Below are 12,202 nucleotides of genomic sequence, written 5' to 3'. Positions count from 1 at the left end.
TATACTATTAAATAGTCCTGCCCAGCATATAAAACCTGAGTTTTCTTTTTCTAGGAGTTTGAACAACTGCAAACTTACATTGTTGTTAGAAATTTGAGCCTGGGGTGGACTGGCAGAAAAGAATAAAGGAGAATCGCTAGAAACTCTTGCATAATTTTCCATGAGAAACTGGAACTGATACAGTAAAGTGTTGATTTATGGCCTTTTCAACTTCTGATCTCATTAAATCGGAGTCAGGTCATGCTGTAAACACCTACTCTCCCAGAACAAAAGCATGTTACATAAAAAGTGTAGGAGAAAAAACCCTCTAAAATTTATTAAAAATGGAGGAGAGCTTCTCAACTCTCGGAAACAAAATCTATCCTGATAACCTAATGAAACTGTAGAGAATAATGGCTTTCAACTTGTATAAAATGGTAACTTCTTTGTGGTTGCTTGGATACTAAAATGTCAGTTTTTTCTGAGTACTGAAAGCAGTCTGCTCTGCTCATTCTTCCATTTCTCTAAATTTCATCTACAAGTAAATGTATTGTATAAAATTCCCTTAAAAGTGTGGAGTACTTTATTTTTCTGCTTGACGAGTTCTGATTACATTAATGCAGTGAGAGAGAGTGAAGCTGCTGCTGAAGTGTGCTTGGGTCACTTTACGATTAAGCAGTTAGACCCATTCATGGATTTTAATTTGTGAATGTTCAATTTGTCTTCTTTTAGTCGGTTAGTGAGGTACATAATAAAAAAATTTTCAGAGAATAGAGAATGATTTTAGAGTCTGCATTTGGTTCACTTTTGTAACATAGGTTGATTTGCGTGGAGAATATTTATATTCATCCTACAGAGGATAGATCACTGTTTCCTTGTTATTCTGTAGTGAGCCTTCACCTGCTTCACCTCTGCTTTCACCTCTAGAGTAGACATTGGTCTGCATGTTGTGTAATACTAGTAATGGAACTTGGATTTTACAAAGCTCATTTGAGTTGTAGATCTAAAAGCACTTGATGGTAGATGGGACCTTCCTGTTCTTCAGATGAGAGCACAGGTATAAAAGGGACTTCAGTGATCTGCTGAAGTTTGTTCTGCAAATTAGTGATAATGGAAAAGGGATCTGCCATCAACTGGACTGTGCTATGATGGTAGTGCAGTGCTGCCTCGTTGGATTTGTTGAGTTTTGTGGACTGTCTTTTTATGATGAGTCTGTAATTAGTGAAAGCTAGATATATTTGCTTTCTTGTGGGTCAGGGTCCACTAGTGATCCTTCGCTGGGTACACTTAAGGCTACAGTTTTAACAGTAGTGTATTTAACTTGGACTTGCACTGTTGAGGGCCCTTTTTAGTTCTGTGTTTAAATATTTGATGTATTAGATGGCTGCTTAACTGTCCTTGTAGTCCTTTTGTTAAACTATGATAAAACTTGATGTTTTTCTCTAGATGCCTTCTGAAAAAAAAATATTTAAAAAATAGAAAACTTAAGCATTGAATCTGAAACAAATTGTTCAGAAAAGGAAATTACCTTTTGATCCTGCTATTGAAGGGATTTAATTTGGTAGCTAATCCTTATAAGACAGGAGTAACCAAATGCAATTATTTTAATATGAATAATTGCAGTATGAATAGTATGCAATTATTTTAATACACTAATGCAAATATGTAAACAAATCGTTTTATTTTTTCCAGGTTAATATCTCTAAAAGTCCTTAACAGTATTGTATTGCTGGGGAAATCGTGTCAATATGTAAAGGAGGCAAAAATGGAGGAGAAATTATTCAATCCTGTCCTGACTGCCACCCCAGGGAAGCCAGCTGGCAAACAGCAAAGCATGTTTAAATCTACCCAAGGTAAGCCTAACTGCCTTGTTCTGTTTTCAACTGTAATGCAAATTGCTTTCAGGCTAAATTTAATATTAAACCAGATGTAGGACATTGTTAGCTGCACAGTAGCCCTCTAGGTGGACCTTAATTGTACCATATCACAGCTGTGAGCACAAGTCTGTAAATGTAATAGAACTTATTGCTTTTAGTTCATGTATCTTTTAGTTATAAATACTCATCTCTGATAAGATCCCACCCTGATATTTGGAGGTGATAGTAACATCAGAACAGTAGCACACTCTTTTTGTTTGAAAATCATAATCATAGAATGGTTTGGGTTGGAAGGGACCTTTAAAGATCATCTAGTCCAACCTCCTCTGCCATGTCACTATACAAATAAGTAACTATTTACATATAATGTCTGGCAGTGCTGAAGTTTAATAAGGTAGCAGTGCATTTCTTATGGAAATTAATGTAAAGCATGGCACACAATAGATATAATTACTTATAATTGTCATGAATGCATGAATGAAAAGCTTTATGAAATCCAAAAAGGAATTTCAGCTGGTCTCTACTCGCTTCATTTCAAGTCTGTGCAGCATGATTTTCTTGTATGGGTCCTCAGCATTAGCGGTTAATATATAATTGGAATGGGGCATTATTATATCGCTGTGACAAGTTATAGAAGGAAACAGAAACCTTCATTGTTCTAGTCAACTGAATTGGATTGTGTATCTTCCTCTGTGAAGAGCTCAATGAAAGCCCTAGAGAACTTAACAGTGAGGCTTTTATTGTGTTCGCTCTGTTGCTTGCCAAAGACTTGAACAGCTTGAAATGTAAGGTGCTTATTAGTCGTCATAGTGTCTCGCCAGCAATAGTAGAGTTAAGAAGCTGTCAGTGTTTCAGTCATAAATCTGTCTCACCTGTGTCAAATCAAATCGTGCAGAAACTTGGTGCAGACATTTATTTTTAGATAGCTTAAATTCATAGAGTTGCTTTAGTTTCATCATGAAAGAATTTAATACAAATTGGTCTGAATGCCTCTTGCCTTTCATTAGACAACTATAACAATGATAAAGTTTTAATAAAAGATTCTAGTACTACACTTGGATATGAGACTTAATAAGCTGTACTCATTTAGACTGATCCTTAAACTAACAGTAAATAAATCCTGAAGACTATTTTTAGCTGAAGCCGCAGCAATTTTAACGGGTCAGTCAGCAGAGGTGCTTATTTCCTCAAACTGAAAGATTTTGTTTAAAAAGTAGCAATCAAAAAGCTTTTGCTGATATTATTTAGAATATTCTTCACTTCCATTGGTGATGAAAAAGCTTGATTTTTAACAGTTTTCAGGGGGTTTTATACCTTTTAACAGCTCTTCATTTACTAGAAACCTCAGTTATGTGAAAGAATGTTTTTACTTTCCCCAGCTTCTGTGTGTCTGCATTATTACTGCTGGGCTCTGCAATATTGATTAATCGTTGTGTCCCACTTATCAGGGAATTTTTTTCAATACAGTCTCTCAACACATCTCTTACTAGTATGATGGTGAGGGAATTAATCTGGTCTACTTTCTATCAGTTTATAATGTAATTCAATTTATTTGCTAAGAGTTTCCACCTTGTCCACAGAAACAGTTTAAAATTTTGAAGGATAAAATTTTGTTCTGCTCTTGAAGGATGGAACTTCTAACTATTTGTATAGAATCATAGAATTGTTAGGGTTGGAAGGGACCTTAAAGGTCATCTAGTTCCAACCCCCTGCCATGGGCAGGGACACCTCCCACTAGACCAGGCTGCTCAGAGCCCCGTCCAGCCTGGCCTTAAAAACTTCCAGGGATGGGGCATGTTCCCTTGGGCTGGTCTGCCGTACTCTCCACATTAGTCAGATTGTTTCAGATTCCTTTAAAAACAATAACTCAGTCTTTACAAGGAGATAGTAAATAAGAAAAGTTTATTTCCTTGTCATTTGCTTGTGCATTTTAATTCTTTAAATGTTTTAACAAAATGTGGAAAAAAAATACATGGATACTACTTACAAATACCTTAGGTTAATGGAGCCAGTGTTCAATTCCACTGAAGTAAGAGGCAGGAGTAAAAACAGACATCTCTAATAGAACTGCTTTAGGAGCCAGTGCTATTAAAGTGTGTAGCAGTGCATGAGTCATTTATTAGCTATCCCTAGAGAAGCCAGGTTTATTGTACATATGTAGAGGTTTAGGCACATCTAGTTCCTGCTACAGAGATTCTTTTTCTCTTTTTCTTCAGTTCAGTAGAAAATATTTGTGTGATTCACACAATGACTGTCAAAAAATTTTTTGTCTAAGCCAACAAAAATGAGTATGTAAGCCAGAAGAATGTAGTGTGTGTCCTAACATCTGCTGCTTATAGTCTTGCTCGTTATCTGAACTTCTGTAGAATTCATTTTCTATCTTTTTACCAAATTAGAAAAGGAAATCACTTATGGTAAAATTAAGAAGAGGTGTTATGGCTTGGTATATTGGCTTCCACAAAGCATTCTTCTGTTGCTTCTGCTGGTTTGATGCAGCACACTTTTTCAGGGCAGCTTTGCATGAATACGGGTGTTACAGGTGCATCAGTATGTCTGTGTTAAATTAATGATTATCTTTGTTTTCTGTTCCAACAGGAATTTCCACAGATGAAAATGGATCTACATCAGTTACCAATCAACCCGTGCATCAAAAGGAGAACACACCGTCTTTACTTGTAACAAGCAATTCTGATCAATTTCTGACAACTCCTGATGGAGAAGAAAAAGATATAAGCCAAGACAGTTCAGAATTAAAACACAGGTCTTCAAAGAAAGACTTGTTGGAGATAGACAGGTTTACTATTTGTGGAAACAGAATTGACTAAGATTTTTTTTTTTTTTAAAAAATCAATGTGCTAAGGATACTGAGCTGTTGGGACAGCAGATGCTACCGGAATGGACAGTTGCCAAAAAAGGCACATAAATATTTATTTAAAAACTTAAATTATTAATGGCAAAAAATATTAATTTCTTTCTACAAGTAACTTGGCTTGGTATCTGGTCAGGTCAAGTAAGTGATCTTTAACTTGCCTCTTGGAAAATGTGATGGATCGTGAGTCTCTAGCCTGGTGGCAGAGCTGCAGTGTCACTTTTCTGGAAAATAGACTGGAAAAAAAAGCATAATCCTGTTCCGCGTTATGAAACCATGCTTCCGAACGTACTACTTTTCATGAAGGTTCCTCCAGTGTAAGGATATTCCTTGAAGTGTGTGACAACTTGACCGGAAGCTTGCCTTTCCAGTTACCTTGTTTTATTAAACATCCGCAAGCAGAATTCAAAACATGTGCTTATATCAACAAACGCATAAAGCATTGGTACATAAAACAGTAAGTCAAGATAGTTATTCTTGTCAACAAAAATCTTTTCAAAATGTATCTTGAAAATCTTGTAATCAGAATAAAATTTTGCCTTTAAATGAAAGACTTACTGCATACTATTTTATCTAAATACTAAACACCAAGGAAAGATCACAGTAATGAAGGTTCTGCTTAACTGGGCAAATATGAAACATATTCATTTGTTGTGTTAAGTTGTGTGTCCTGCAAGGCAAATTATTTATAAAATTATTTTTAAAAGCTGAGGATTTTTTTGCTGCTGTAGGGAAAAATAATAAAGAGGCACTTCTATATGTTGAGGAAAGGCAGTGTTAATTGCAGCAAGCAAGTGTTGTGTTGGGACTGTATGTCTGGCATTAACGCAGCAGAAAAGAATATTACACTGCATTTTGGGTTTAACTCTGATAAGAACGACATCTGTGTATTAACTTGCCGGAGAATGTGTTTATAAAAGCTCATACTGTCAATCAAATCAGAATTATCCATTTTAATTGATTGGATTAAGCCAAATTTAAGTCGATGGACTAAATCTATAGAGAACATTTAAGCATTACAATGCAACTTAATTTCTGGTGTGAGATGCAGTTGTGGGAGAATTGATGAAAGATGGTTTGGAATCCTCAGACCATGAATGGAATAAATTTGAGCTCCAAAGTTAGGCTGGACACTTATATCAAAAGAGACTCTTTAGTTAATGATGAATTCTTCATGTATTGTTGTTAAAACACAGCATTAACTTCAGATGCCTTTTAGATATTTAGTAAAGCACCCGTTTCACTTTCCAAGGGAAGGTATCATAAAAGTACTTCAATGCGGAAAAAATGAAGACAAAATTTGCTCTTTGCTAATTTCGTAATTAGTCAGAGTGGGAAAGCCAAAGTTCGTTTGCTTTATGAACATGCAAAAGTTTCATGTATATGCTAATGCCTGAAACTGGCAGGACTACAGCACTATAGCAAATGGAGGCAGTTGGACAGAGTTATGTCTCTGAGCAGACTTGCTAATGAGGTGGCTTTGCCATACGGGTTCGTGTGGTCTGCTCTGGTGGGAACTTCTTGCTGCAGTCTTTCAGCCTCTCCTCTCCCATCAAGAGTAGCTGGAGTCACGGCCAAAAATCTGTGGTTACTGTTCAGGGATGATACTATAAAGAAGAGGACTTGTGCTGGGCAAAAATCTGAAATTCTTTAATTTTTGATGTATTTTATACTAATTGGAGATGTTCACACATTGAAATTCAGATTATCTGTCAATGTGGTGTATCTTATTTTTGAATTATTTAGGAGTTGCTAAAGAAAGCTTGGAATTGCTTTCATTTATTTTTTTTTTCTGTTGAATGACATTCTGTATCAATTTTATAAGTGCATCTTGTGTGAAACTCAATAAAATTCAATTTTGTAATATTTGTTTAAAAAAGGAAAAGTACAGCGTCGACATTTCTTTCTTAGTATTCAGAGTTGGTGATCTTGCAATGTATTTACTGTATCAAATTCCAATTTCCATGAAGTCACATTCTTACAAATGTGGGACACGAACGTGCATAAGAACTGTGTTATCGATGGCTTTACTTCTGATTTATTTCTGTAGCAGTTGGTTATTGCCACTTGTAGGAAGAAGGTTTTGATGCCAACCTACTATTTATTTGTTTTTTAAAGGCAAACCCCTTGTAAATGAAAAAAATATTATGTCTTAAGGGAGTTGTAATTTAGGTAGTCAGTTACTACAATTGGATTGGTTACGTTTGGCTTTGTCGTGTGGGTGTAACTGCAGGATAAGCGTAGGCAGATCCTTTCCTGAGCCACCTGAGAGTGACAGTGAAAGGGTGGTGGTAACGGCTGACTGCACTGAAGTCCAGGCCCTGGCCCAGATCCTCATCTTGGGGCTGGGAACCTTTGTTGTTTTGGTTTTGTACTTGAATTGTGGTAGCTAGAGGGAAAGCAGTATAGCTGGGCTTTGGGATGTGGCAGTTACATCTCCATTTGTTGTGCAGGCGTAACTTTTCAGAGACACTGGTTATAGAGGGCATTCCAAATGCAACATTACCCCTTAAAACTCTCTGAAAGTCTGGTAGGGGCCCAACTGGGCATGAAGTGCCATTGTTTTCGCTCGCTCCAAGCTCTAATTGTTCTCATGGTTTTGTTTGTGATTAATAGGGATTCTTTGAATATCTAGTAGTGCATCTTTAATGAAAGGTCACAGCTTCTTCTCTGACCCTGGGGGGTCCTCTTGGAACTCTAGAGGTGGCTGAGGGGGAACAAACCACAAAACAAAGCAAAAAACCCAGCAAGACCAAATTTCTCATCTATAGATACAGTTCTTTATTTCTTTATGTTTTTTGGAAAAGCTTCTCTCTTAACCTCTGATGCTCTTATTTATTTCGCTGTTAAGTAGTGAATAAATTGAATTCTTCATAAATCCCTCCAAAACCAAAATCTAGGCAGCTCTGATGCAAGCAGTGATATTTCAACTAAAGTCACAGTTGCCATATTAATTCCAAAAGCATGCACCGAGTACAGCATATATTCATAATTAGTATTACTCATTATGAGAGTATTAAGGAACAACTGCGTTTTCCATAGGGTTATTTAATTAATCTTTGAAGCCTTTCAGATGTTCATCAGCCGAGCAGAATTTCCCCTCAAGCAAAGTAGTTTTACAATCACAAGTACGCTGTTAATTTACTTGGCCTCTTAATTTAGAGTGAGTTTGTGAAACTTCAACCTTGTCTTGTTCTTTTGTGGTGCAAAATTCTCTCTATTCTAAGTATTCATTTAGAAGTCAGGTTTTGTAAGTCAGTATAGTTCTGAAGGTCACTTGTCGAAGCCAGTATTTGCCCAGTCGTGGCTGCTACACCAGCTCAGCTCTTGGGCTACAATTCTGAATCTATTTGGTGATGGTAAGCAAGAATGAATACAACTTAATGATAGCGCAAATGTAATCGAAAGTCTGTTAAACTCCTGAAATATTGAAACATTTTGTATTACAAACCGGGCTGCTCCAGTGTGAGTAAACTGGGAGTTGTACCCACTGTGTTGGCCTTGGGTGATCATGGCTTCAGAAATGGTCTTCACCATTACTAAACAAAGTTCGCTCTTGAAACTCCTTCCAAGTAGTTACTCTTTTCTTAGAAATTTGGACTGTGTTACTTTTGCTGACTCCAAGGAAGCAAATAGTTTTGTGTAAGTACTTTGCTGGCTGCTTAGGGGGCTGTGACAAACACTGTGAAGGCCGTGCAACGGGACTGTCTTTATCTCAAGGATGTTTTTCTGTATGTAGTGGTATGAGATGCTTAGACTACGAAGGCTGTCGAAAACACCTTCTGTATTGTTTCTGTACGTCTCTGTAGGAGAATAGTATCTTTCATCAGCCATGCCAACTTAGCCTGAGCCTAGCTACACTTTTTATAAGACTTCAGTATCTGTTATACTCTGATTTAGGAAAAAAACCTGCCAACAGAGGAGTTGTAAGATGGATCATTAATATATAATACAAAAAAAACCCCAAACACTTCAGTGAGCTCACAGCTCTAATAACAGAAAACCCCAAAATGAAAATAGTTTTTTTTTGGAATATTTCTGTTTTGCCCAAACCACTATCACCATGTTTGCAATGCAATAGTGTCGGATTTTAAAATCTGCCCTCGCTGTGAATATGCTGCCCGCCTGCACCTCACGGCTACCGCTTTAGGCTGTGTAGTGTAGATTGTCATTTCTTCCCTTCGTTTACCACTTTCTGCCAGAGCAATGCTGTCAAGCAGAGCCAGCGTTTCACTCTTAATTGGAGCCGGTTCTGCCTTACAGCCGAACTGCAGAGTGTGGTGAGTGTCCAGGAGAGAGAGGAGTCGACTCTGTGAGTACAAAGCTGTGGGTTGCAGCCCCACTACCTTGGGTTCTAATTTTTTTTAGGTTGACTTTGGTGCATTTCTGTTGTAAAACTTGCCAAATAAATCCTGTATGGAACAGGCAAATGCATGGCACGTATTGTACATTATATTGTTTTTACTACATTCATAGAATCATAGAATCTTCATGGTTGGAAAGGACCTTTGAGATCATTGAGTCCAACCATACACACAAAAACAAAAAAAAAACCAAAAAAAACCAAAACAACAAAAACCAAACAAAAAAAAAAAAAACAAAAAAAACAAAAAAAACCCAACAACCAACAATCTCTGCCCTTCAGAGCATCCCCTGAGGTGCCAAATCTACACGTTTCTTAAATACCTCTAGGGATGGTGACTGAACCACCTCCCTGGGCAGGCTGTTCCAGTGCCTGACCACTCTTTCAGTAAAGTAATTCCTCCTAATATCTAACCTAAACCTCCCCTGCCGCAGCTTCAGACCATTTCCTCTGGTCCTGTCATTATTTACCTGGGAGAAGAGGCCAACACCCACCTCTCTCCACCCTCCTTTCAGGTAGCTGTAGAGGGCAATGAGGTCTCCCCTCAGTCTCCTTCAAACGAAACATGCTCAGCTCCCTCAGCCTCTCCTCAGCCTCAGAAATCACTTACTAGTTTTAGATTGGTGATGCGAGAATGATGTTGCAAGGTAAGTGTATTTTTAATAGAGCAGGTTTTGGTGTTCAAGGAATGTTCAGGTTTTATGTTGATGTTGCTTCTTCCCATCCATGCTCGGTTTGTTGCACAAAAGCGGTAATGAATTTCTATGTATGTTAACGGCTTTGAATATCAGAAAGAGTGTGTTCCTGTTATGCCCAGCCCTGACAGGTGCTTATAGTGGCTGTTCCTGTTGAAAATAAAGTAAATATCAAGGTAGCTCAGGAATCATTTCCCTGATGCTGACAGTTTAAAAAAGGTAATTCAGAGAAGTGGAATTGTGGAGCCTTGGGAAGTGATGCCTCTCATTTAGTGAGAAGCGTGGCAATGAAACCGAAAACCCAGCATCAGACAGCACATCGCTGGGCTCGGTGCGCTGCGTGAAAACGGGAAGGTATTTGAGTTGATGAAGCAAGTTCAGTCCTGGTGACAGGACTGACTGTCAGTCCAAAATTTTCCTGCAGATTTGATTTGAACTTGACATTCTTGTTAAAGGCAGCGATATAGCCACGGGCCAGCTTCCTTCTGTAGCCAAGACAGCAGGAGCTGCGCTAAACTAGTTATTCTGGAAAGAGTTCTTGAAATACCATGTGTGTATGTGTCTGACCTCGAAGCTACGGGACCTTGTTTTCAGGTCAGTTACCACTTTGTGCCCTTCAGACTCCTGCGAGGCGGAGCTGTGATGAAAATGAATCTTGCATTGAGGCTTGGCACTAGCTGCTCACTTGAGACAATGTCCTTAATACGGTAGCAGAGAACCCACCTATTATCTAAAAATTTGAGTTGTCTTTAGTCACTTAAAATTATTTTGACATTGGCGGGGAGCGAATTGTGCTCCCTCTGAGGTAATGGCTTATGGTGCTGCTTCTGCCATTTGGTGACCACGTGCTATTTTGCCTGCATGGGCGCAGCAGTCAGTTTTTGTGCTAGACCCTTGTTTCTTAAAAGCAGGGACCAAAGCCTCAGTGTATACTTAGTGACTCTTTACAGTAGATGTTCTGCTAGTGTCATCAGAGTCACTTTGTGGAATTGATTCACCTGCTTTGTACATCTTACGTTCAAAATGGCAAATTGCGTGAGGTTCAAGGTTCAAAAGTGTCAGCTTTTGATCTGAATACACGTGTCATTTCTTTTATTGCTATTTATTTAATTGATTTGGCAGGCCTAGCTTTAAAAAGTTAAAATTCTAGCAGTCCACATTTTCACTTATGTGGATTTTTACTGCCTGAGGGCAGTAAGTGTGCCGAGCTCTTGATGCGCTAACCAAACTGCAAACCCGAAGAATCAAAAATCCAAGGTCCACAGTTTCACGTAACCAGTGTACGGAGCAAGACAATCTCGGGCTTATCCCTGGTGTGAGCGGTCCATGAGAGCAGGAAGAGCACAGTAAGAGACCAACACACAGCGTACTCGCTCAGTTTGCAGCTCTTGCAGTTTACCTGTAAATTCTCGTTACAGTTTACACACCAGGGGAATGAGCTACATCTTAAATCTTTTCTCCTTGCTGTCATTTTGTCATATGTCAAATTTCCATTGGTTATTCTGGTGTTCATCCAGGCCATAATCTGCAGTTGTATGCGTTTTTTAAGGACTAAAGACTGAATAAATCTTGTCTGTCGAGGAAAGTATTCTCACTGGAATTTAACTTGAGAAGGGAAGGGCTCTTGGACTATTAAAAAATGCTGCTTGTCTTATTTTTGTAGTAATTATCTCTTCTTCCTCTGAAGACAATTGCTGGCTTTGGATTTGCCGTAATATTCCAAGTAGCTGTCGGCAGCCTGGGGTGAATAGTGAGATGGATATCAAATTATCAGCGTTATGATTTCACTACTGAATAATACGAGTACGAGGACACTTGGTAACCTTCAAACACAACCCTGCAACGGCTATAAACCAGAGCTCCCTAATTAACAAGAAGCTGTGGCCTAAAAGCCACATGAAACCTGTTAATTCCGTTTAGCATATTATGGAGCATTTGAAAGTCTGTTCTCGTGTCTTGAAGAGAAACTGTTCAGAATAATGTTTTTCACAGAAAAAAATAATCAGGGTTTTTTTCCTTCTGCTCACGGTGGCGTGACGCTCAGCAGACTGGGGCTTCTAAAGCCTGTGTCACTTACATGGTTGCTGGTGATCTAGAAAGAACATGTATGAGTGATTTTATTTATTAAAAAAAAAAAAAAAGGAGGGAGGGGCTGATAAATAACTTCAGTGCGGCGGGAAGAAATGTTTGGAAGTAGCCTCTGCAAACGTAGAACTTCATACTTGAAGGGTAACGGTAGGAATAACAAGCATTTGGGTGCACGTTTCCAGAGATAAATTTGTGTATGTTTACGTGGTAGGGACAAAGTAGGGTAAAGTCTTTTTTCGTTGTGATTCTATGCTCCTAACCCGTGTCGTTTTGTCACTCTGTCAGCCTAGCCCCTTCAAATCAGCTGGACGCGCCCTGAATGAAATTGGGC

The 12,202-nt window shown here is 38.4% G+C and overlaps 1 protein-coding gene across 4 annotated transcripts in view; it reads left to right on the top strand.

Moving 5' to 3' along the window:
• Positions 1–5,276, top strand: part of TAPT1 (transmembrane anterior posterior transformation 1) — a 49,478-nt gene extending 44,202 nt beyond the window's left edge. For all 4 annotated transcript variants that reach the window (XM_063335461.1, XM_063335462.1, XM_063335464.1 and 1 more), the window contains 2 exons: positions 1,672–1,832; positions 4,452–5,276. In XM_063335461.1, the coding sequence (XP_063191531.1) occupies positions 1,672–1,832; positions 4,452–4,681 (391 nt within the window). In that variant the 3' untranslated portion in view covers positions 4,682–5,276. The remainder of the gene's footprint in view (positions 1–1,671; positions 1,833–4,451) is intronic.
• The last annotated feature ends 6,926 nt before the right edge of the window (positions 5,277–12,202 follow it).

This window comes from Chroicocephalus ridibundus, chromosome 5 (genome assembly GCF_963924245.1).
Source record: "Chroicocephalus ridibundus chromosome 5, bChrRid1.1, whole genome shotgun sequence".
Classification (NCBI taxonomy): Eukaryota; Metazoa; Chordata; class Aves; order Charadriiformes; family Laridae; genus Chroicocephalus; species Chroicocephalus ridibundus.
Note: the sequence above shows the minus strand (reverse complement) of the source record. Positions and strands in the feature narration are given on the sequence as shown.